Source organism: Panthera leo, chromosome B4, assembly GCF_018350215.1.
Source record: "Panthera leo isolate Ple1 chromosome B4, P.leo_Ple1_pat1.1, whole genome shotgun sequence".
Classification (NCBI taxonomy): Eukaryota; Metazoa; Chordata; class Mammalia; order Carnivora; family Felidae; genus Panthera; species Panthera leo.
In genome coordinates, this window is record NC_056685.1 from 26,796,918 (window position 1) to 26,822,902 (window position 25,985).

General features: G+C 39.2%; 1 protein-coding gene across 1 annotated transcript in view; it reads left to right on the forward strand.

The window, feature by feature from the left end:
* The first annotated feature begins 15,550 nt into the window (after positions 1–15,550).
* Positions 15,551–25,985, forward strand: part of LOC122224014 (mitochondrial poly(A) polymerase) — a 31,727-nt gene continuing 21,292 nt past the window's right edge. The window contains exons 1-4 of the mRNA XM_042945225.1: positions 15,551–15,719; positions 21,624–21,796; positions 22,317–22,550; positions 24,853–25,077. Of these exons, the coding sequence (XP_042801159.1) occupies positions 15,566–15,719; positions 21,624–21,796; positions 22,317–22,550; positions 24,853–25,077 (786 nt within the window). The 5' untranslated portion in view covers positions 15,551–15,565. The remainder of the gene's footprint in view (positions 15,720–21,623; positions 21,797–22,316; positions 22,551–24,852; positions 25,078–25,985) is intronic.

Genomic DNA, 25,985 nt, shown 5'->3' on the forward strand with positions numbered 1-25,985 from the left:
CTGAAGTCAGAGGCCTAACGGACTGAGCCACCAAGGCGCCCCAATTAATTGTGTTTTTGTGATCTACTTTTGCTTTTTGAATATTCGGTGATACATCTGAATATCTCATTTCCACCCAAGTAGCAAAATCTCCAATGATGAAGGCTGGCGGTTGGCCTCCACCTTATGCTGGTAGAGGGCTTCCTGTATAGTTCTATCCTATCCTAACAACAGAGCTGGGAAGGGGAAAAGACCACCAGTGGCCATCAGATGGTCCAGGCACAGTGGGCCTGGTCCCCAGCAGTGGGAGAAGGCACTTTCATTCATAATCTGAACCCTCACGCTGTCCCTGGCTGGGCTTGGGATCAGCAGTCCGCATTCGCCTGTACGAATTGCCTGAGGAATTCTCATTTAGTAGATGAAGGCTCAAGGACCTCAGTTTTGGAAAGCTCCAGGAGAATGTTACTGGGAAACACCGGGCTTTTGGGACAGAGCGCTTTTGGGGATTCAGACCTCTGCTTTGTCACTTTCTGTCCATGTGACCCTGTGCTGATCACTTCAAGTCATGGAGCCTTCGGTTTTTGTGTGTGTGTGTGGAAAGGAAAACAAAAGCTACTCTGTTTTCATTTTACTTTTTACAATTTCAAAAGCTGATAACAACCCACAGCTTTGACATTGGGAGAAAACTTAAAGCAATTATTATTGTGAATTTATACCACTTTACAATACTTTAGAAACAAACATAATAATAATTTCATCTACTTATCAGTTTTTAATCACTAAAGTACAGTAACCCTGAAAGCTGCTGTAGTTTGCCCTAAAACCTAGAGATTAGTGACCCAAGTTACTCAGATAATATACTGAGCCCAAATTCTTTTTTTTTTTTTTTTAATTTTTTTTTTAACGTTTATTTATTTTTGAGACAGAGAGAGACAGAGCATGCAGGGGAGGGGCAGAGAGAGAGGGAGACACAGAACCGGAAGCAGGATCCAGGCTCTGAGCCATCAGCCCAGAGCCTGACGCGGGGCTCGAACTCATGGACCGCGAGATCGTGACCTGAGCTGAAGTCGGACGCTTAACCGACTGAGCCACCCAGGCGCCCCCCTTTTTTTTTTTTTTAATTTTTAAAAGTTGGTTTATTTTTGAGAGAGGAAGAAAGAGAGAACGCGTGTACATGAGCAGGGGAGGGGCAGAGAGAGAGAGGGGAGGGAGAAAGAGAGAATCCCGGGCAGGCTCACAGCTGTTAGCGCAGAGTCTGACGTGGGGCTCGAACTCACAAAACCGGGAGATCACGACCTCAACTGAAATCAAAAGTCGGATGCATAGCCGACTGAGCCATCCTGGCACCCCCCAGAGTCCAAATTCTAACCCAGATGTGTTGCTTTCAGAATCAGGTAGGCATTAGATTATGATATTCTTGGAGTTAGCAGATGCTAAATCACTGATTCAAGAGATACTTATGGGGATTGATAGACTCTAGGAACACAACTCACGTTGTCTAGCTGCGGCTATTTATCGTCCACGGAACCGCTGGCCAGTCCGCCCTACTTCTGCTGCAGCCCTGCTCTGAGTCTACACCAGCTTGCCCCCACCTCCTTGCTTGCTCTCAAAACCTCTCACCACAAGGGGTCCTAGTCAAGTGAATTGCTGTCAGGTCAGCTCCCCTACTTCACCCGTCAGATCCAGGATTTCTAAGCAAAGTCTGTGGCACAGACCTCCAAGGGGGGCTGGAATAATGAGATGCATCTTCCTACCCCCAGTGACTCAAAGATGGGGAAGCTCCAAGTGTGCCACACAGTTCCCATGAAGACCCCCATCCCAATGCACAGGTTACAGCGATCCCGCTATGAGAATACCAGATTAGCGCATCAAAAGCTTGTAGTTTTTAAAGACTTAAATCTGATTGCAACACAATTCGTGTTGGGTAAAGACATTTTAGAAAATAGAGACAGTGAAATTTACATGGAACCCCCCCCACCCCTGCCCCATCCCAGATCGGAGATAATGACCATCAGCGTTTGAGTGAACACCATTCTGATTTTCTGTGTCATTCACAGAAATTAAGATTTTGTTGCCTTTATCTCTGGCAACTGCTTCTAAAATTAACTTTACAAGTGAGAAACAAGGAATAACCACCACGTTATTTCAAAGGCAATCTGCTCACTCATTCATTCATTTAACACATCCTTGAGTATGTATTAAATTCATTTCTAACTTCTGGGAAATAGCACTAGACAAACTCAGCGGCTTTCAGGGAGCTTATAGCTAGGGGAGCAAGAGACACATACAAGGGTATAGTTTGTGACCAGCATTTCCTGAAAGAAATGAACAAGGTGGAGGAAGTTAGGGGGTGGAGAGAGGCTTATGGACTAGGCTTTGCTTAGATCAGAGAGGACTTTTCTGAGAATGTGCACCTCACATAAAGATAATGATGTAGATTATGGCAAACTGGTACAGGTCAAAAGTTGCCATGTAGGAATAACTGTTTGTCACTTAAACCCATGCTTCAATTGTGTTATTAGTTGATGTGGCTAGATTCTCAAAGTAAGCAAAGATGTTAGAGGTGATTTAATCCAACACCTTCAATTTGTAAATGATGAAAATGAGGTCAAGGGAATCACTTAGCCAGAGTCGCGTTATTGGCAAATAACAGAACTGTGTTCAGAGGCTAGCTTTTTAGACCCACAAATCCCACGTGTTATTATTGTAACACGTAGCTCCTTTTATTTATTGATTGATTAAAAATTTTTTTTATTGTTTGTTTATTTTTGAGAGAGACAGAGCATGAGTGGGGAGGGGCAGAGAGCTAGGGAGACACAGAATCTGAAGCAGGCTCCAGGCTCTGAGCCCGACATGGGGCTTGAACCCACGAATTGTGAGATCATGACCTGAGCCCGAGTCAGATGCTCAACCGACTGAGCCACCCAGGTGCCCCTGGGGCTCCTTTTAGAGAACAATAATATAAAGAAATGTTGCTTTATCTAGTTCCCATAAATATACTGTAATCAAATATAATCAACTGCACAATCTTTTTTTCCTGATACTAGTCTGGGGTGAAAGAACATGATTTAGTGCTATGTAATGTCCAGATGTGTTTTTTTTTTTCTTTTTTTGCCTTTTATTTGCTGTGTGATTTGGAAAAGCTACTTCATCCTTCTGAGCTGTGGTTTTCTTATTCAGGAAACCAGAATGCTTAGTAAATATGGTTACTATTCCAACGTTTAAATGGAGAAAATAGTAAGAGAGGAAAATGGCATATAGGGTAAAAAAATTTAATATCCTCCACGGGGCGGGTGGGGGGGGGGATAGAATAGAACTTGGTGGTGGTTGGGATTTTCTTTCACCTGAATTGGGCTCTGGTTAGGAACAGAAACCCCGGGTCAGTGCGTGGAGAAACCTGGGGAACCGATTCAGTGGGTCTAAGTAATCTTGCTGTGGCTTTTCTTTTTAAGATACCAAACCTTCCGGTTTTCTTCAGTGCTGCTTTTATTATACTTTATTTCTTGCATCATTAGTTATGTGGTAATGGTTTCATTTTTACCATGTAAACTGGATTATCCCTCTGCAAATCTCCCGAGGGTTCTTGGGAAAATATCTAAAATTGATAAGGAACAGGACATTTTTAAGGAAAAACCCAACTAAGAAATCATTGAATGTTTTACATAGTGTGCAGAGGTTTTAGGAAGGTCTTGCCAGCCTCTTTAGAAAGGTCCATATAAAGGCCTAGTTTATGTCTCAGGGAACTGAATGGAGGGCTTATTTTTTAGAATACTGGGACAGATTGGAATAAGCCTAACTTTTAATGTCTCGGAGCCTGTAGCTACGAGGCTCAACAGGCAGGCTTCTCTTTTCCTAGCCCAGCTGGGTTGCCACAGACCAAGCAGAAGTGGCTTGATGAGGAGGTGGGGGGTGGGGGTGGAAATGCGGGCTCTGTCCCCAGGGGAAGGATCATACTGTTCCCAGACAATGGTCTTCATCCAGCTGGAGGCTGGTTTCCTCTGCCTTGCTGCCCGGTGCAGGCATTTCTGATCACAGGAAGACAGTCTCCCTGTAGCTTGGTGGCTGCAACATTTTCTCAGGGGTGGACAAAGGAGCCAGTGACAGATGGCTCTGAGAGTGAGCAACCCACAGAAGAAAGCAACGCGGCAAAGCAAACTCACTTCCCTCTTCCCTCTTCAAAGGATCTTTTCTTTGTTCTTTCTTCCTTTCCTTTTTCAAAGAAAATACAGTATTAAATGTGGCAAGAAGAGGGGCGCCTGGGTGGCTCAGTTGGGTAAGCGTCCGACTTCAGCTCAGTTCGTGAGTTCGAGCCCCGCGTCGGGCTCCGTGCTGACAGCTCAGAACCTGGAGCCTGCTTCACATTCTGTATCTCCCTCTCTCTCTGCCCCTCCTCAACTTGTGCTCTGTCACTCTCTCTCTCGAAAATAAATAAATACTAAAATTTTTTTAAAATGTGGCAACAAGAGGGGCGCCTGGGCGGCACAGTCGGTGTAGTCGGTCTCTTTGGTTCAGGTCATGATCTCATGCTTTGTGAGTTCAAGCCCCCACATGGGGCTCCGTGTCGACAGCGTAGAGTCTGCTTGAGATTCTCAGTCTCCTTCTCTCTGGCCCCACCCCTTCACTCTCTCTTTCTCTGTCTCTCAAAAATAAATACAAACTTAAAGAAAATGTGGCAAGAAGAGAAATGCGTATTTCTGCCCTGATGACTGTGTGTCTGAGTGCGTGGGCTGGTTAGGATTTAAGTTCATAGAACTCCGTATTAAAGTTGGCTTCACAATCAAAATTGACATACAGTATCTACGAATCTGTAGAACTCTTTGTAATCCGAGCAAAAAATTAGTATAAGCGAATTCAGCAGCTGTAACAGTTATTATTAGTATTGTTACTGTTGTTGTTGTTGTTGTTATTCTGCATATGGCAAGAAAGCATTAACCTGTTCTCCAGGGAGAAAAGCAACAGTAATCTAGCGATAACTCGACTATGTGAGGTGTTTTTCACGTGGTAAAACAACCTCTTCAGAAAAGCTAGACTTCCATGGGATCACATACACATGCAGTGATGGCCTTCAGCGGTGCCTCTCAAGTTTTAGCACACCTAACAGCTTCCAAAAAATGCAGATTCCTGAATCCCACCCCTAGACAGTCAGATTAATAAGCCTGCAGGTAACGCCCAGAACTCTTGTATTTTAATAAGCTTACCAGATACTTCTGAAGCGAGAATCAGGTCCCTGGACCAACTTTAGAAAGCCTATCCTCCCAAAAAGAGAAAAAACACTTAGTCTAGAATATGCAAACTCAAACTGCAGCCACATTAGGGTGACATCCCAAAAGCTGACGTTCACATTTTCAAAACATTTATTTATAAGCACTTGTACATGAGGCTAAATCCAATCGACCATTCATAGTCTCAAAATAGCAGCAATTGCTTAGGAAAAAAAAAAAAATCATACAGGAGGGGCACCTGGGTGGCTCGGTCAGTGAACATCTGACTCTTGGTTTTGGTTCAGGTCATGATCTCATGGCTCATGAGTTCGAGCCCCATCCTCAGGCAGCTAAGAGGCTGCTCGGGATTCTCTGTCTCCCTTTCTCTCTACCCCTCCCCTGCTAGAGCTCTCCTCTCTCTCTCTCTCTCTCAAAATAAATAAATAAAAATTTTTTAAGAGAAAAAAATCATACAGGAAAGAGAAAAGTTGTCAATGCTACTTATTTGCATAAAGCATTTCAGAGGGTAGTGAAGAAGATACAGAACTCTCTTTTTTAAATTTTTTTAATATTTATTTATTTTTGAGAGAGAAAGAATGAATGAATCAATGAATGAATGAGTGGGAGAAGGGCAGAGAGAGCGGGAGAAAGAAAATCCCAAGTAGGCTCTGTGCTCTCAACCCAGGGCTCAAACCCACGAGCCGTGAGATCATGACCTGAGCTGAAGTCGGTCGCTCAACCGACTGAGCCATTCAGGTGGCCCAGAACTCTTTCTTTGTAGCTCAGAGTTCTATGCAATTCATTGAATTAAAGACATTCTTATAGTCCGGATGGAAATGTTTCCTATGATTTCAGGCCTGTCCAAAAGTCCTCCATGTATTCTGAGGTGCCCAAATCACTTTGAGGATCTTAGGTAGTTTTTATTTTTTTAATATTGTTAAAATATTATACTTTTCCTTCAGAGAGAGGTAGAGAGAGACACACAGAGATCTATCAAGATGGGACTGTTGAACACTGATCACTGTTCTGTCTTTGCTTACAGTCTTTTGTTTTGTTTTTAAACATGGAGCAAATTATTTAATCTCGCTGTGCCTCAGTTTCCTTACCCATAGAACAAGAGGTAATAGCTTATTTTAGCAAGTCTAAGATAAACACTTTCCCCATATTTTAAAATCTCCGAAACCAAAGTGTGCTTACCCATATTTTAAAATCTCCGAAACCATCGACAGTGAAAAAGCATTGTGTCCCAGGTTAATTGGCAGCATTTTTCTCAGTGGTACCTAAAATAATGGAGTGTTTTATAATAATGGAATACCTATATCCTAGGGTCTTGTGGGGGTTACCTGAGTCAAGAAACGAGATACTTAGAGCTGTGACTGGCTGGTATTATTCACTTAATAAATTAATGTATTAGATTCTAAATGAATTAGTCACTCCTTGTTGAACCTCTAGATTGTCTCTAATAACCCTACATCATATACTGCGTTGAAAGCCTTGTGTGTAAACCTTGAAGTGTATCTCTAATCCAGAAGTAGAATTACTAGGTCACAAGCACAAACATATTGAAGGGATGGACTTATAATTGTGGTGACTAGAAAGTCAGTCAGACCTGAGAGTGACAACTTTGCGATCTTGGTCATTTTACCTCATCTTTCCACCTGTGTTTTTGCATCTATAAAGTAGGAATAATAATAACATTCACAGGCATATTGTGAGGTTTAAGTAAGACGATGCAGTTAGACACAATATAGCATAGGTCCATAGTGAGTTACAAATCGGTGTAAGCTATTTTTTTAAACATGTATTTATTTTTGAGAGAGAAAGAGAGACAGAGCGTGAGCGAGGGACTAGCAGAGAGAGGGGGAGACACAGAATCCGAAGCAGGCTCCAGGCTCTGAACTGTCAGCCCAGAGCTGGATGCGGGGCTCGAACTCATGGACTGTGAGATCATGACCTGAGCCGAAGTTGGACACTCAACCGACTGAGCCACCCAGGTGCCCCAGAATAAGCTATTTTCATTAGGACATTGGGACACAGGTATGACTGCATAACCTCATGCTAGCTTTGGATGATTCTGATCTCCAGTTTTCAACAGTGTCCCCATGTGGCCATAACTGGAACAGCAGCAGCAGAGAACGGGCGAGCGTAGTCAGAAATGGTCAGATTAGTCTGTTCTGGTGGTGCTGACAGAACATTTGGAAGGCAGAAGCCTGTGCAGAGGATTCGTGCATATCTGAGGTAGACAGACTCGGGAAACAATGAATGCTGCCAATCTGAATATGAGAGCCTGAGCGATTGCTCTAAATATTGAAAGACGATCTCATTTATATCTCATAGATATATGAGAACTGGTGAAAGATTACAACATCCTTTCTATGGATACACCATAGGAACAGTTTATTTCTCTGCATAATATAACCATGAGAAATCACTTAGACAATTTTATTTGGAGCCTATAAATTCTGGAAAATTCTAAGAAGACTGAATTTTAGTGAGTGGTCGGGATAAGCATGCTGATATCCAAGCTGCAATTCATGATAGGCCTCCTGGCTTGAACTTCTGGAAAAAATGGGATGCCTAGAGCTCAGAAAGACAACCAGAGGACTTCAACGTATCTTTTTTGGAGGACACAATTCAGTCCTTAATAGTAGATACACTTAGTAAACAAAAAAATTAAGGCCACTATCTGTAACAAATATTCAGTACTACCTGGAAGTTTGGTTCTTTCTTCCTGTATTTGAGAGAATCTATGCAGACAGTTATTGATAGACATAGAGAAACCCGAATGAACTGACCTCAGCTAACTAGAACCCCCAACTTTTGAACAAAGATTTATTTGCACTAGCCTTTTCTTTTTTTTTTAAGTTTATTTTACTTATTTTGGGAGAGAGAGAGCAAGCACAGGAGGGGCAAAGAGAGAAGGAGAGAGAGAATCCCAAGCAGGCTCCACACTGTCTGCACAGAGCCCGATGTGGGGCTCGAACTCATGAGTTCATGACCTGAGCCAAAATACAGAGTCGGTTGCTTAACCAACTGAGCCATACAGGTACCCCAGTATTAGCCTATTTAAAGAGAAGTCATTAGGGGCTCCTGGGTGGCTCATTCAGTTGAGCGTCTGGCTTCAGCTCAGGTCATGATCTCGCAGACTGTGAGTTCGAGCCCCATGTCGGGCTCTGTGCTGACAGCTCAGAGCCTGGGGCCTGCTTCGGATTCTGTGTCCCTCTCTCTCTCTGCCCCTCCCCCACTCATGCTCTGTCTCTCTTTGTCTCAGAAATAAATAAACATTAAAAAAAATTAAAGAGAAGTCATTAACAATAAAAGAATCAGGTATCATGGATATAACTTTTATTAAATATTAAGTAGATACAAAATAATATTTACAAATATGTGTATAGTAAGAAGAATTCTAATGTAGTGAACACACGTGGCCCTGCCACACAGTTTAAAAAATAAAACATTACCATATCTTTGAAATGTCCTATATGGAATTTTTTAATGGTAAAGTTAATATATTGAGACATGCTTACTGTAAAATATTGTATATAGTTAGAATTCTATGATGTAAAAATTTGAAGTCTTCTCATGACAAAAGTACTCTCTAGGCAAAGTAACTCATTCTTTGTAATAAAGGAAGAGAGTTTCATGGTATGTCTGTACCCTAGCAGATATAACCAACAACTGATACTGAAGTTATTTCCATTTTTCTGCTTTTACATTTAATGCTGCGGTGAACCTGATTGTATACATAATATTGCTCACTTGTGTAAGTCTATCTATAGGGTAAACTCCCAGAAATGGAAATGGTGGGTAAAAGTCATGAGTGTGTATTTTAAATTTACATAATTTGAGTTGGTTTTCTGATATATCACATTAAAGTGCTTCCACGTAAAAGAATTGTTGCAACAGTCTCTAGAAAATGATAACAAGTCAGCCCTTGAACCCAAATTTAATATGGTAGACTATAACCTAGTTGACTATACTACATACAAAGATGACTTCAGTTCACAAAGGAGATCAGGGAAAGCCCCATGATGCAAGGCCACTCGTTGGAATTTTCTGGGGCAAGGACTTTACTATTTGGATCAACCGTGAGTCACTCGTTTAACAAACATACTGTCTACTTACATCGTTTCCACAGGGTACAGATTTCTAGGTCCAGTCCCTCCACTTGGGAACTAGATTCCATCCTCTCACAAGAACTACTAGAGGACGTAGCTCAGCAATTTTCTCTTCTGTCTACCATAGCGCCTATGTTCTAGCTCTGCTGGATTGCTTTGATCAGTGAACAAACATGCTATTTCTTCATAACCCACTTCTCTACTCACCTACTCACTCACCTTAGTAGTAAAATCCCTAAAACAGTTTTCTGTGTTATCAGTTTTGTCTCCTCTCATTTGCATTTGAACCCATTTCAATTGGGTTTTCATTATCCATCTTCCATTAAAACTGCTTTTATCAACAATATTAGTGGCCTCCATATTTTTTGCAAAATCTTTCTCTATTCTACTTATCACCACTGACATACTCTCTATTTTAATTATATTTGTTTATTGAATGTCTCTCCCTACTAAAAGATAAGCTTCATAAGAGCAAGGATTTTATCTGTTTTTGTTTTTGTTTTCATTTTATCTCCAGCATCTAGAACATTGCCCATAGTATTAAATCAATAATGTTTGTCCAATAAATATGTAAACATATTTAATTGAGCTTATGCTGTACTTGAAGAAAAACAGGTAATAAGTAAAACAAGCATATAAATATATATAGAATGTCAGGTGGCAAAATATGCTATCAAAAAAGAGCAGGTTAGGAGGATGGGGAATACCAAGCCATATTTGGGGGGGTAAAAGCATTGTTATTGTATAAGGTGATCAAAAAAATTCTTCCCTCATGAGGCAATATTTGAAGAGACATGAAGGAAGTAAAGCAGTAAGGCATATGGGAGAAAAACAACCAAGGAAGAGAATACAGCAAATGCTAATGTCCTGAGGTGCAAACTTTCTTGGAATTTTGAGAAATATCAAGGAGACTAGTATTAGAAAGAGCAGAGTAGATGGGGCAGAGAGTGACAGGAAATGTGCTCTAGAAGAAGTGGAAGGCTGGCTTATAACAGATCTTGTAAGTTTTTAGCTTTTACTCTGGAGTAGGAAGAAGTCCCTGGAGGGTTTTGAAAATATCTACACATTCAATGCAATCCCAGTCAAAATTGCACCAGCATTCTTCTTGAAGCTAGAACAAGCAATCCTAAAATTCATATCGAACCACAAAAGGCCCCGAATAGCCAAAGTAATTTTGAAGAAGAAGACCAAAGCAGGAGGCATCACAATCCCAGACTTTAGCCTCTACTACAAAGCTGTAATCATCAAGACAGCATGGTATTGGCACAAAAACAGACACATACACCAATGGAATAGAATAGAAACCCCAGAACTAGACCCATAAAAGTACGGCCAACTCATCTTTGACAAAGCAGGAAAGAACATCCAATGGGAAAAAGACAGTCTCTTTAACAAATGGTGCTGGGAGAACTGGACAGCAACATGCAGAAGGTTGAAACTAGACCACTTTCTACACCATTCACAAAAATAAACTCAAAGTGGATAAAGGGCCTGAATGTGAGACAGGAAACCATCAAAACCCTAGAGGAGAAAACAGGAAAAGACCTCTCTGACCTCAGCCGTAGCAATTTCTTACTTGACATATCCCCAAAGGCAAGGGAATTAAAAGCAAAAATGAACTATCGGGACCTCACGAAGGTAAAAAGCTTCTGCACAGCAAAGGAAACAATGAACAAAACTAAAAGGCAACCAACGGAATGGGAAAAGATATTTGCAAATGACATATCAGACAAAGGGCTAGTATCCAAAATCTATAAAGAGCTCACCAAACTCCACACCGGAAAAACAAATAATCCAGTGAAGAAATGGGCAGAAAACATGAATACACACTTCTCTAAAGAAGATCTCCGGATGGCCAACAGGCACATGAAAAGATGCTCAGCGTCGCTCCTCATCAGGGAAATACAAATCAAAACCACACTCAGATATCACCTCACGCCAGTCAGAGTGGCCAAAATGAACAAATCAGGAGACTATAGATGCTGGAGAGGATGTGGAGAAACGGGAACCCTCTTGCACTGTTGGTGGGAATGCAAACTGGTGCAGCCGCTCTGGAAAACAGTGTGGAGGTTCCTCAGAAAATTAAAAATAGACCTACCCTTTGACCCAGCAGTAGCACTGCTAGGAATTTACCCAAGGGACACTTGTACCCCAATGTTTATAGCAGCACTCTCAACAATAGCCAAATTATGGAAAGAGCCTAAATGTCCATCAACTGATGAATGGATAAAGAAATTGTGGTTTATACACAAAATGGAGTACTACGTGGCAATGAGAAAGAATGAAATATGGCCCTTTGTAGCAATGTGGATGGAACTGGAGAGTGTTATGTTAAGTGAAATAAGCCATACAGAGAAAGACAGATGCCATATGTTTTCACTCTTATGTGGATCCTGAGAAACTTAACAGGAACCCATGGGGGAGGGGAAGGAAAAAAAAAAAAAAGAGAGAGGTTAGAGTGGGAGAGAGCCAAAGCATAAGAGACTCTTAAAAACTGAGAACAAACTGAGGGCTGATGGGGGGTGGGAGGGAGGGGAGGGTGAGTGATGGGTATTGAAGAGGGCAACTCTTGGGATGAGCACTGGGTGTTGTATGGATACCAATTTGACAATAAATTTCATATATTTAAATAAATAGATAAATAAATAAAGTGGAAAAAAATGAAAAGAAGAATGGAATGATCACTACACTGTAGCCAATGGGATGAGAACAGACTGTATGGAGCATGAGAGAGAGGCAAACTGGTTAAGAGGTTAGAGCAAAACTACAGGTAAGCTGAATGCAGCAACATGTAAAAAGAATTACACACCATGACCAGTGGGATTATTAGAGAAATGCAAGATTGGTTTAAAGGCTGAATATTAATTAATGTTATATGCCACATTAAAAGAATGCACTTATCATCTCGATAGATGTAGGAAAAAAACAAAACAATCCAATGTCCTTTCATGATAAAAATGCTTAACAAACAGAAAGGGAAGAGAACTTCTTCAACCTGGTAAAGGGTATTTACAAAACACCCACAACTAACATCATAAACTATACAGGAAGACTGGATGCTTTTCCATTAAGAACAGGAACAATACAGGATGGTCATTCTCACCACTTCAATTCAACATTTCGCTGGAGGTTCTAGCCAGAGTGATTAAGTAAGAAAATTAAATAAAAGCTTCCAAACCATAAAGGAAGAAATAAAACTGTCTCTCTTTGCAGATTATCTTGTATATAGAAAAATCTAACACAGCTACAAACAAAACAAAACAAAAACAAAAAACAAAAATTATTAAAGCTGAAACTGAGTCATCAATGCTACTGGATACAATATAAACATACAAAAACCAATTGTGTTTCTACACCCTTGCAATGAACAATCTAAAGAAAAATAAGAAAATAATTCCATCTATAGTAGCATCACAAAGAATAAAATACTTAGAAATAAGTACATTTAATAAGTACAAGACTTATACACTGAACACTGGAAAACATTGTTGAAAGAAATTAAAGAAGACCTAAGCAAATGGAAGGCCCTCCCATGTTCACATTTTAGATCTAATGTTGTTAAAGATGACGATACTCCTGAAGTTGATCTACAGATTCAGCACAATTACTCTCAAAATCTCAGCTGCCTTTTTGGAAGCAACTGAGAAGCTGATAATAAAATTTATATGGAAATACAGGGGCTCATAACAGTTTCTAAAGTAATTTTGGAAAAAATGAACAAGGTTGGAAAACTCACTTCTCAATTTTAAAAAACTTTCTGCAAAGCAACATTGATCAAGACAGGGTGGTACTGATGTAAGGATAAACATATAGATCAATGAAATAGAATTGAGAATCCAGAAATAAGCACAGGTATCTGTGATCATCTGACTTCAACAAATATGCCAATGCCATTTAATGGGCAAAGTAGAGTCTTTTAAACAAATAGTACTGGGACAAATTGAATATCCACATCCAAAACCATGAAATCAGATGCCTAACTCATACTATATACAAAAATTTACTCAAAATTAATCAAAGACCTAAATGTATGAGCTAAAAATGTTAAAATCTTAGAAGCAAACATAGGGATAAATCTTCACAACCTTGGGGTAGGCAATGTTTCTTAGATATAACACTAAAACCCAAGCAACAAAAGAAAAAAATTAGATTTCATCAAAATCAACTTTTATGTTTCAAAGGACACTATCAAGTAAATGAAGTTAAACCCACAGAATAGGATCAAGTGTTTGCAAATCATACATCTGATAAAGACATATCCAGAGTATGTAAAGAACTCTTAAAACAGTAGTAAAATAATTCAGTTAAAAATGGGCAAAGGATCTCAATAAACATTTTTCCAAAGAAAATACACAAATGACCAATAATCCTATGAAGAGAGCTCAACATTCATCAAATGCAAATCAAAAGTGGGATACCACTCATACCCATTAGCAAGGCTATTAAAACACACACACAAAAAACCCCAGAAGGGCTACCTGGGTGGCTCAGTCAGCTAAGCATCTGACTTTGGCTCAGGTCATGATCTCATGGGTTCATGGGTTTGAGCCCCACATCAGGCTCTGTGCAGACAGCTCAGAGCCTGGAGCCTGCTTCAGATTCTGTGTCTCCCTTGCTCTCTGCCCCTCCCCTGCTCATGCTCTGTCTCTGTCTCTCAAAATGAATAAACGTTAAAAAAAAAAAAAGAAAATAACAAGTATTGGTAAGAATGCGCAGAAATTGGAAACTTCTTACACTACTAGTGGGAATGAAAATCATGCAGCTGCTTTGGAAAATAGCCTGACATTTCCTCGAAAGATTAAACACAGAATTACCATACAGCCCAGCACTTCTACTCATAGGTATATGGCCAAGAGAAGTGAAAACATATGTTCATATAAAAACTGATAATGGATGTTCATAGCAGCATTATTTATAATATCCAAAAGACAGAAACAATAGAAATGGGCAACCATATGTGGCATATCCATTGTTAAAAATAGGACAACAGGCCCCAGATAGAGTCACTTGTGTAAGCCTATTGTAACCAAAACAAAACCTAATTACAGTTTCAACTCTCCCAGAAATAGAATCTTAAGCCCATCAATCAGAAATCACCTGATTAGAACCAGTTTATTTGCCTGATAAACTGGGACATCCCCTAAAGGAAAGTAACTTTATGCAAACCAGTGTGTTTTTTGCTCACTATTACTTCCTTGTTCCTGCTCTCTTCTGCCTGTGAAAATCTTTCATTTATATTTTCAAGTCTTCCCTTCTGCCTATAAACGCCCTTTCTGTCTGCTAGATTGGATGTTGCCTGATTTGAATTTATTTTTGTTCAAACAATCTCTTAAAATTTTTAATATGCCCCAACTTATCTTCTAACACCATGTGATGGAATATTATTTGGCCATAGAAAGGAATGAAGTGGTGACAGATGCTACAGCATAGAAGAACCTTGAAAGTATTATGCCAAGTGAAGGAGGCCAGTCACAAAAAAACACATATTGCATGATTCTATTTCTATGAAATGTCTAGAAAAGGCAAAAGCATGGAGACAAAAAGTAGATAAGTGGTTATTTAGGGCTGGGGGGAATGTGGGGACTGGGGGAGTGATAGCTAATGGGCACAAGGTTTCTTTTGGAGCTGATGAAAGTGTTCTAAAAATGATTATGCCTATTGTTGCACAACTTTGTGGTATACTCACAACCACTGAATGGGACACCTAAAGTGGTGAATTGTGTAGAATATGAACTAAATCTCAGTAAACTTGTTATAAGAAAAAAGGAAAACTTTGCATTAGGTAATCTAGGTTTAACTCCCATCTCTGTCCCGGACTGGCTGTGTAACTTTACAAATGTTACTTAACTTGCATACGCCTCAGTCTCCCCGTAAATAAACGGCGATAATAATAGTTCCCATCTCACAGGGTTGTTGTAAGGGTTGAGAGCCAGTACGTGTAAAGGTCTGATAAAGAAAAAGTGTTATCACTTACTCTACTCTTAAGTATAGATTTCCAAATAAGTGCTCCTTCCCTGTGACCTTGAGGTCCGGTTCTATTTTCATGACTCTATTTGAAAGAGTAGGTGGTGGGCTCGTTCTACGGGGGGCTCTTCTTTTTAGAGAACCGTGGGAGAACAAAACCGAAACGAATCTGAAAGCAAAGGCATCTTCAGTCCGGCAACTTTCGCCTAGTTTGACCCTCTAGGCTTCCCGTTCCTTACTCCTCAGCACGCACGCGCAGGAGCCAGATGCCCTTTTCGTCTTCCTGCCTCTGTTACTTTGACAATGGCGGCTCGCGCTGTGGGGTTGTTGGCCAGTTTACCCCTATGTGCTCAGAGAAGTCAAGTGCTGCGTCCTATCCACAGGCTTCTCAGTTGCCCAAGAACTGTGGCCGCAGAAATTAAAAGAGAAGAGCAGTCGTCGGGGAGCGTGGAGACAGGTGATGGCGCCGTGTCCTTGGTTTGCTCTGTAGCCGCGACCCACCGCGGGCGAGGGAAGGGGAAAGAGACTGGGATCGCGGGCGAGCGCGTGGCCTGTGGACACGGCCGAGGAGCCTTTGGCAATAGGGTGAGGTTGTGTCCCATCCTCCTCTAATCTCACTAGGGGAACTTAGAGCCACCCGTTGCTCATGGTAGTAGTGGGGTGTGATGTTAATTCGGGGAGGCCTGCGCACAGTAATGAAGTTGTTTAAATCTTTGTGAAGTTCAGGCCACGAGCACAGTTTGCTTATATTTTATACTTTGATAAAATACAGTGATAACAGTGATGCCACATATCGGTCAGTTGCTTCATTCATAAATGTATCTGATTTACAAGCTGTTGGAGGACGGGTGTATTGAAGCATTAATGAGTAACAGTATTCCCCGCTTCCGAATGTAGCATTCTGCCTGTGAAAATTATTGCCTTTTGCTTTATTCTTTTGGCCGTTTTAGTAACCTGGTAACGGGTTTGCATTCACTGGCAGGCTGTCGACCCGGAGACGTTCTAAATTTATATGCTTCTTTGCGTATTATTGAAGCCCTGTTGTGACCCCCAAGAGCTGTATCTTCTTTACAATTTTTAAAACAATCTAGCAAAAAATGTTTCATTGTCTCCACTTAACAGGTGTAGAAAGAAGCTAAAAGAACCGAGCAACTTGTGTAAGGTTACATATCGAGTTAATTTAGATCTCGAGTGAATAGGCAAAATGTTTATTTCTACCATTTCTTGGAGCTGTAGTTTTAAGAGATAAAATTACTTCTGGTAGTAGTTTTATAGTAGACTGAACAAGTAAAATGTTCCCCCCTAAAATAAATGGTAGGATTTTTCTTCTCAGATTGTAAATAAAGGGTCTTGTTGACAGGGAGTGGAAGTGTTACTTAATATGACTTTTCATGGAAATACTGATTGGATTGTCTTTGGTATAAGCTGCTTCTGTTAAAAATTCTTAAGTAACTCTGAAAATTTGAGTAAGAATTCTGCCAAAGAAGCTGTTTTAATTTAGCATCTGAATAGTGGTTTAAATTTGGGAGTATTTTCATATGCTCTTTGAGAAAATAGAACTCTGTAAAGTTGGTATGGAAGGAGTTATTACTCGTTTATAGATGAGAAAACAGGCTAGTCCAAGTGGCTAGCTCAAACTTATCCATCTATTAAGTAGCAGTGATAAGGAAAAAACCTGATTCCAAGGCTGTACTCTTCATTTAGTACAGCTTTGTTGTTTTTGTTAGAAAATGTGTTTCATTTTGTATCATATAACCGGCTAAATGTACAGGGACTCTTGTGTGCAACAAAATCATCATTTGAATTTCTTTTCCATTTTTAAAAAGAGAAGGAAGTAACTGCACCTTCCTATTTGACATAGCTTTCATTTGAGTAGTGGAAAAGAACCCCGATTTTAAGAGTAAGAATATATAGTGTATATAGTGTATTATACTCTTTGGGATGCAGGTGACAGAAGCTAAGTCAAATTAGCTTAAGTAGAAAGGGGAGAATGTACCAACCCATGTAACCAAACTCCAGAAAGAGCCAACTTCTTTAAGGTCAACAGGGTGGATATGGTCAATGTGCGGTAGTGTTTTCTTCAGCTGTTTTTTGGTGGCCTCCTTATCTCAGATTCTTCTGCATGGAGGCATGACCCCCAGCAGCTTCAAGTTTACATGCGTATAGCCTTTTCCAAAGGGAAGAATAAGATAATCTTATACCTAAATTTGAAGAATTCTGAGAAGGAGCTTTTGATTGATCACACCCCCACCTCTTGGACCAAGAGGAGCTTTCCAAAATAGTCTGATAATGTTAGTCTCTCCGAGGGGATGAGGGTCAGTATCCTAGGTAGGATAACAATATTGACAGCCCCCTACAACCTCATAGAGTGGTTTCCTGCCAGCTGGGGTGTGCTATCACTTAAACAAGGGGGACAGAGGCTAGGCAATCAGATAACAGATAGCATTCTAGAAGATGCTATCCAGCTTATTAGATATTTGATTTTGTGCAAGGTTTTTTTTCTTTTTTACCGGTAATGATACCTGCTCCATCACAAAGCTTATTCTGAGATTTGAAATAGAGCGTATTTGTAGAGGCTTGGAAAACTGAAGTGCTGCACGAACAGAGGGTTTGCTGTTAAGAGTTGAAGACAGCATTCAGGTTCTCATTAGTTTTCCTTCAGGCTGCAAATCCCGCTTAATCTACAGTAATTCTCTGTCAGCTTCTAGACCTTTTACCACTCCTCGCCAGGTGGTCTCTGTTTCATCAGTATCCTTCATATCCATTATGGCCACAGTAGAACATATACTCCGTACGTGGCCCGACCAGTAAATAGTAAAGAAATGCTGTTATCCCTTGAATTTGGGTTTTTAAGAACATTTGTTTCCATGAAGTTTGGAATTTTATAGATGTATATGTATCTGTTCATTCCCTGTGCACATCCCAGAGGTGAAGACGTCGCTTTGACTCATTTTGAGCTTTCATCAAATCAAACTTTTGGACCTCTTTTATGTAACTGCTACTAGGTTAATTTTCTTCCCCATTATGTCATTGTGTCTTTATTTATTTATTTATTTTTTAATGTGTATTTATTTTGAGAGAGAGCGAGCAAGCGAGCAGGGGAGGGGCAGAGAGAGAGGGAAACAGAGAATCCTGAGCAGGCTCCGCACTGTCTGCACGGAGCCCGGTGTGGGGCTGGAACTCATGAACCTGTGAGATCATGGCCTGAGCCGAAGTCAGGAGCCAGGCACTTAACCGACTGAACCACCCAGGTGCCCCGATGTTGTTTTCGATTTTAAGTGCAGGACAGTATTTAGTCTTAGTTTTTTTTTATTAAGTTTATGCTTACCAGATTATGTCATCAAGACCACTGAAATTGAGTCTGTCATAAAATATTGGCACTTACTACTTTTCAGTCTCAACTTTGTGTTATTCGTAGGTTTGGTAAACCTTTTATGAGGGAATGCATTTAAACTTCCTGAACTTTTTGTTCCCCCTTCACAACTTTGTCCTCATCATTTTTACCTACTGTTGTTCAGGCCAGAGCTGTAAATACTTTAGATTGTACCTCTCCCAGCTTTTTAAGCAGATTTCTTCATCTTTTATCAGACTTCTCTATCAATCTTAAATTCAGTCTCTCAGTGATCAGCTGCAGGGATATACTTGCATAAAAATCAAAGACATCGTATGCAGATGATATTGCGGTATTGTTTGTAATAGTGACAGGAGGTAAACCATCTGAATATCAGTAGAGAATTGGCTAAACTGTGATAAATTAACAAGAATACTTACACAGTTACTTTTATTTTTTTTTTACACAGTTACTTTTAAAATGAGGTAGACATATACTGATACAGATATCCCCAGTGTATTAAATTTTTAAAGGCATATTATAAAACAATGTGAAATATGATTTTGGTAATTTTGTGTAAAAAATGTTTATCTGTGGAGAAATGCAAATATTTGTATATGCCTTAAAAATGTATGAAAACATAAGTACCAAACTTAATGGTTGAGTGTTATTAGGGGCAGAGAACTAGGGAAGGATTTATACTTAAACTTCATAAAATGTGATAATTTGACTTTATTTTTACAATAAGCATTTAGACAACAGTCTAGACTCCGTAAAAATCAGAGACAAGAATGTGTAAGTGGTAGTTACAAAGGGAAAAGTGGGTGAGGTGGTCTAGGCAGAGCCTATATCAAAAAAAAAAAAAAAAAAGAAGAAGAAGAAGAAGAAGGAAATAGGGACTAATTGGAAGGACTGTCAGTGGACTTGAGATCACAGTGAATAGTAATAGTCCCTGTCCTCAATATCTGGAAGACAGATATTCTTCCATATTGTTAAGTTATTACAACACCGTGAATTACGTTCTTTCACAGATGTTGAAGTAAGGTAATACGGAGGTGGAGGAGATACCTACCATGGAAAGTCAGAAGTCTTCGCAGACCTATGGGAGGATGAATGGGAGTGTTCGGGGCAGAAAATGAGAAGGTGGGCATTCCAGTCAGAGACAAGAAGATAGTCAAAGTTAACAGTGTGTGGGGTACCTTCAGTGAACACTGCAGAAGGAGGAAATGGTAGAAGGAAATGGTAGACATTGAAGAGGAGAGATGGGGCAAAATGCCAATAACTATCCCCATGCTGTTGGGTTTAGGCTTGATCTTGAATGCAGTAGGGAAGCTATTGAAAGGTTTGAAGCAGGGAAGTCAAAGAATGCGACTTTTTTTAAAAGATTGATTTATAAAGATCACTTTGGCACCAGAGAATGGCTTGAAAAGGAAAAGACCAGCGTGAATAAGACCATTTGAGGAATCCGGCTGTTGTGATACAGGCCTTGAAATAAGAGATTGATGTTAAAGAATTGGCATCCGGAATGGAGATGTGGACCCCTATTTAAGAGATGTATTTTCAGCATCTCGTACAGTGAAGGCAGGAATCAAACTCAGCATGTGTTTGATCAGTTAGAAACGTGGGGTATGTCAGGGCTAAGAGTTCTGTGGTGTGCCACTGGAGACTGCCTCCAGGCCTTTGCTAACGAACAGGGTTTAGGGTACAGCGAGCTCTTACTGCATTAACACACATTTCTCTGTCTTGTCCATGAGAATGTCTTGGAGTTTGCTGAGATCAAGGTACAGTGTGTTTGCAGTATTCCTTGATCTATCAGTTTTATAACCTTTTGAAAGGAGTCGAAAAGCATCTGCTGATTTCCATGTTATCAGTTATATTTTCTGTACTATTTAATCTCTTTGGAATTTTTTGTGGGTATTGTTACCAGACTTGGTGGTTTATAATCTCTAGAATCTACCATTCCAGATATTTAAAAGAAACACTTTTAGGCCACCCAACTAGAAGTTAAGTATCTTGGAGGAAAAAATATGTTGCTAAAATTCAGCATTTGGCCTTAATACACTCTTAGAACTCGAATGATTTTCTTTTTCCTTATGCTTGGTTGTTGATTCTTCGTTTGTGGTCAGTTGATTATTAATATCTAATTCTTGACTGTTACAGCTCTTGTCTTCATTTCCTGTGATGGTAAAGCCCCCAGCCCTAGTTTGGTTTTGAATGAAAAAAGAAATTACCCCCTATTTCTTTAGTAAAATTACCATGAATTCTTAAGGACAGCAGCTGAGTTTGAAATTGGTTGATGTACCTGTGATACACAGCACAAGATAGTTGGTAACGCACTGTTAATTGTTTGAGCTAGATCAAGACCCATGACAAAGAAAAACAACAGTAACTTACTTTAATCCATTAAAGTTATTTTTTAAGTTTATTTATTTATTTTGAGAGAGAGAGTGGGGGAGGGGCAGAGAAGAAGAGAGAGGGAATCCCAAGCAGGTTCCACAATGTCTATGCAGAGCCTGACACGGGGCTCGAACCCATGAACCCTGAGATCATGACCTGGGCCGAAATCAAGAGTCTGACTAAGCCACCCAGGTGCCCCAATACGTTAAAGTTCTAAACTTCATTCCCATTTACACTCAGGTTTATAATAATTTCTTTTAGGCTTTGGTATGTTATAACCTTGTACAGGTTTTATATGTGTGTATTTGGGGTAGTGTTAAACGGGTGATTTTACGTTCCTGATTTGGCTTTTAAAACTTTGTGGATATTTCTCTTTTCAGTGCTCTGCATTGAATATAGTAAATCAAAACTGGGAAAGTGGACAGTATTAGTGATAATTACAGGAGAATGGTAAATGAAAATCGAAAGTAGTATAGCTTCATTCTTTTACAGGTGAAGAAGAGAGAAGATGAGATTTGGATAAAGTGGTTTTAGTCAGCTATAAAATCTGTATATACCTTATCAAAATATGCTTTACATTTTATATTTGTGTGTTTGTGTTTTTGTGTTGGAAATATTTTGTCTCATTCATAGGCTCTGAAGGCAGGACTCCCAAAAAGACATTCTCTGAGGTGCAGAAAGAAAGACGAGAACAGGCACAGCGAACCGTTTTGATACATTGTCCAAATAAAATCAGTGTAAAAAAGTTTCTAAAATATTTATCCCAACATGGACCTATTAATAATCATTTCTTCTATGAGAGCTTTGTAAGTATTTGAAAAACAGTCTGACATTCATGCTTTTGAAAGTTAAACGTTCCATTCATTATTTGCAGTATGGTAAAGTTAGATTCTCTTTTGATATCTTACCATTCCTCTTTAAATTTCTTTAATGATCTTTTTATAGGAGAATAAAAATCCTTATGGCATTATTACTATGGGATTATAAGTAATTTATAACTGACTGATTCCATTATTTGAATCCTTTAAGTAGTCTCTTATCTTATTGATAAAGTCCAAGGGGAGGGGATTTTTGTTTTGCCTTTTAATTTTCTCTTTCATCATTGTTTTCAGCTTCTGTTGACTCTTACCAGTTTATAGTGTTCCTTTTCTTAATCTGCTTGTAATGATTAAAACCAGTGCTTGTGTTAGAAGTGTATCATTTGTAAATTTAAAAAATCAATATTTTTTTAGTATTACAATAATTGTTTGGAAATTTGAGCAAAAATGCTATTTAAAATATATCAGTCTGAGATGTGTTCTGTTTTTTCTTACGTTTTTGGCATAGGGTCTTTATGCTGTTGTAGAATTTTGTCAAAAGGAAAGTGTAACTTCACTGCAGAATGGAACTCGTACTCCAAGTATGGGCACAGAGGCTGCAATTCCATTCAGATCACGTGTCTTCAATTTAAAGACGAAGAATCCGTCAAACCCGACTTCAGAACAGTCACGTGTACAATGTAGTATTCATGCACCTCCTTCTAGCAAGAAGCTTCTTGAGTTACTTTGTTATGCAGAAAGTGTAAGTTTGTAGGTATACTTCTCCAATATCTAAAAATATGTGTGTGTGTGTTTGACATTATTTTCTTTATTATAGGTTCTTATAAAATATTCAGACTACAGAATATGTTGAGTGAAAAGTGAAAGCAGTCCTTCCCCACTCTCCTCCCCCACACTCTGCTTGTATGCCTGGCAAGTAACCACAGTCTTACAGAGTTTTCAGCCTTTGGACTATTCAGGTTTTCTTTCTTCAGTCAACATAATGGCATATAGTTGTACCCGGCATTTTTCTATAAATGTAAAAGTATCTTGGGGCACCTGGGTGGCTCGGTCAGTTGAGTTTCCAACTTCGGCTCAGGTCATGATCTCACAGTTCTTGAGTTCGAGCCCATATTGGGCTCACTGTGTCAGCTTGTTGGATCTTCTGTCCACATGCCCCCCCTGCCCCTGTCCCACTTGTGCTCTCTCAAAAATAAGAAGTATCTCAAAAAAAAAAAAAACAAACCCAAAAAAACCTCATTTCTGACTTAATCTATTTTTGCTGCCCTAACATTGTTTATATTAGTTTTGGCTTTATCAGTTCATGTTTTTGATCAAAGTGCTATTTTTTGTTTTGATTTTCTAATTTTAAAAATTTTATTTCTAACCTTACACATTTTCTTTACTCTCTGTTACTTGTTTTTCTTGATTTAAACACATAGTTCAGTTATTTTCAATATTTTTTCCGAATATGGGCATTTAAAGCTATGATTTTTATTTTAAATACTCCAGGGGCGCCTGGGTGGCTCTGTCGGTTAAGCATCCGACTTCAGCTCAGGTCACGATCTCACGGTCCGTGAGTTCGAGCCCCGTGTCGGGCTCTGGGCTGATGGCTCGGAGCCTGGAGCCTGCTTCCGATTTTGTGTCTCCCTCTCTCTCTGCCCCTCCCCCGTTCACGCTCTGTCTCTCTCTATCTCAAAAATAAAAAATAAAAACGTTAAAAAAAAAAAAATTAAAAAAAAATACTCCAGTGCACAGTTTCAAAAGGTGATGTTTTTACCACCAGTTTTCTGGTGAAGATACAGGATTACTATTCTGAGGAGTTGAGGGATCTTGGGCCTTGGTTACCTGAAGCATTGCTTATTTCTTGTGTTTCCTGCCTTTAACATTGGTTCTTCTTCCTTCCCAACTTTGTTTAAATTTTTTTTTTTTTTAACGTTTATTTATTTTTGAGACAGAGGGAGACAGAGCATGAACGGAGGAGGGGCAGAGAGAGAGGGAGACACAGAATCGGAAGCAGGCTTCAGGCTCTGAGCCATTAGCCCAGAGCCCGACCCGGGGCTCGAACTCCCGGATCATGAGATCGTGACCTGAGCTGAAGTCGGACGCTCAACCAACTGAGCCACCCAGGCGCCCCCCCAACTTTGTTTAAAATGTCTAGCTTTGTGGTTGTTTTGACCTCTTTCTGGAGCATTTTAACTACTTTCATTTTCCTGAAACAATACTTTATACATATTGCATAAGAAATGTAGTGGTTTTGATTTTTGCCGATGTCATCATTCCTCAGTCCTTTTTTTTTTTTGAAATTAATTTAACTATTTAACCCAATAAATCTAAAATATGCATTTCAGCATATAATCACTATACAGTTATTAATGAGATATTTTAGGTTTTTGTTTCAAAAAAATCATCAGATCTGGTGTGTATTTTGCACATACAGCACAACTCAGATCACACCAGCTACCTTGTCTCCATAATCCTCAAAGACATTGTGAGGGATATTTTCTCAGGGTGCGTAAGCTGTGGGCTTGAGTGTATTCTATTTAAATATTAAATACCCAGATTCCTTGAGTAGGTTAGAGACTTGGGCAGATGATCCCCACGTTATATGCAGACTGGTTGACTAACCATACTCCGGTTGACCATTAGCCGTAGAGACTTAGTAACCATTTGCCGAATAAATGGATCATGGTCTGGACTAGCAATTGACTCCTAAACTTGTTTCATCAGAATTACCTATACAACATACCAAAATTTTGCTTACTGGCCCCAACCACAGAGATGCTGACAATTTAGTTGTGGATTGAAGTGCCAACATTTGTATTTTTATTTTCATTTACTGATTTTTTTTATTTTTCTATGGTTTTATACTTTATTATTATCATCATCACTCCTCAGTCCTTTTTAAAGGATATTTTTAAAACATCTGCTTTTAGGGGAAGGAAAAAAGTACATGTTTTTCAGCTCGGTCTCCAAAGCCATCGAATCTCTAGAAGTAAAATGCCAACTATCTTATGTGACCTGTACATTTTCTATATGTTGCTGCTTTTGTTTTGGCCAGCTAGATAGATGATCAGCTGAACACTCTGCTGAAGGAATTGCAGTTAACAGAGGAGAACACTAAGCTCCGATACCTCACCTGTTCTCTTATTGAAGATATAGCGGCTGCGTATTTCCTGGACTGTACTGTCAGACCCTTTGGCTCTTCGGTGAACAGTTTTGGGAAATTGGGATGTGACTTGGACATGTTTTTGGATCTGGATGAAATTGGAAAATTCAGCACCAACAAGGTAATTGTATTGCTTTAGGTCACTAAAAGTAATCTTTGGACTTAATAAAATTATAACTTGATTTCTAAACTTTAATAAACATTGTGGGTAAAGAATATGGTCTATTTGATATTAACTCTTTGGAATTGTAAAGTCTTTCTTCGTATCAGTGTAACGTAGAATAATTTTTTGTGACTATTCTACACATAATAAAATGATTATTTTTTCCATGGGTTCTGAAGTTTTTCCATTAGGCCAAGGTTATTCATTGTCTTACTCAAATGATCTGTATCTTAACTAATTTTTTTTAATCTGTGTGATCTAGTTATTGAAATATTTTGAAATCTCATGATGTTTGTTTGGTTTTGTTAATTTCTCCTAGGAATTCTTTTGATTTTTGTTTTGTTCAAAGGCTGTGTTAGCAACGTGTAGGTATATAGGTGTATGATTATTATATCTTCTGACTGGGTTCATTTATCATTAAATTATGTCTTTTATCTCTATACATGCTTTTTCCTTAAATTCTTTTTTGGTAAGATGACCACTTGTTACTTCCTTCATGTATCTTCTGTATCTTCATTTTCAGCCTTTATACATGCTCTTGTATTTTGAATATCTCTGATGAATAGCAGATCACTGAATTTTGTGCTTTTACTCTGATCTTGAGTCTTTGAAGTCAATGTGTTTATTCATTATTACTGATAATTTTTGAGTTCATTTTTACTGTGTTATTTTTTATTTATGTTTTTCAGTGCTTTATCTTTGCTTTTCATTTCCTTTTCCTTCCTCCTATTGGAGTCCTGCTTTTTTTAAAAAAAATAAAGCTGAAGTACAGTTGACACAATGTTACATAAGTCTTAGGTGTACAGTACTTAAAAAGATCATATGTTATGCTGTCCTCACCACAAGTGTCTGTCCTGTCACATCTG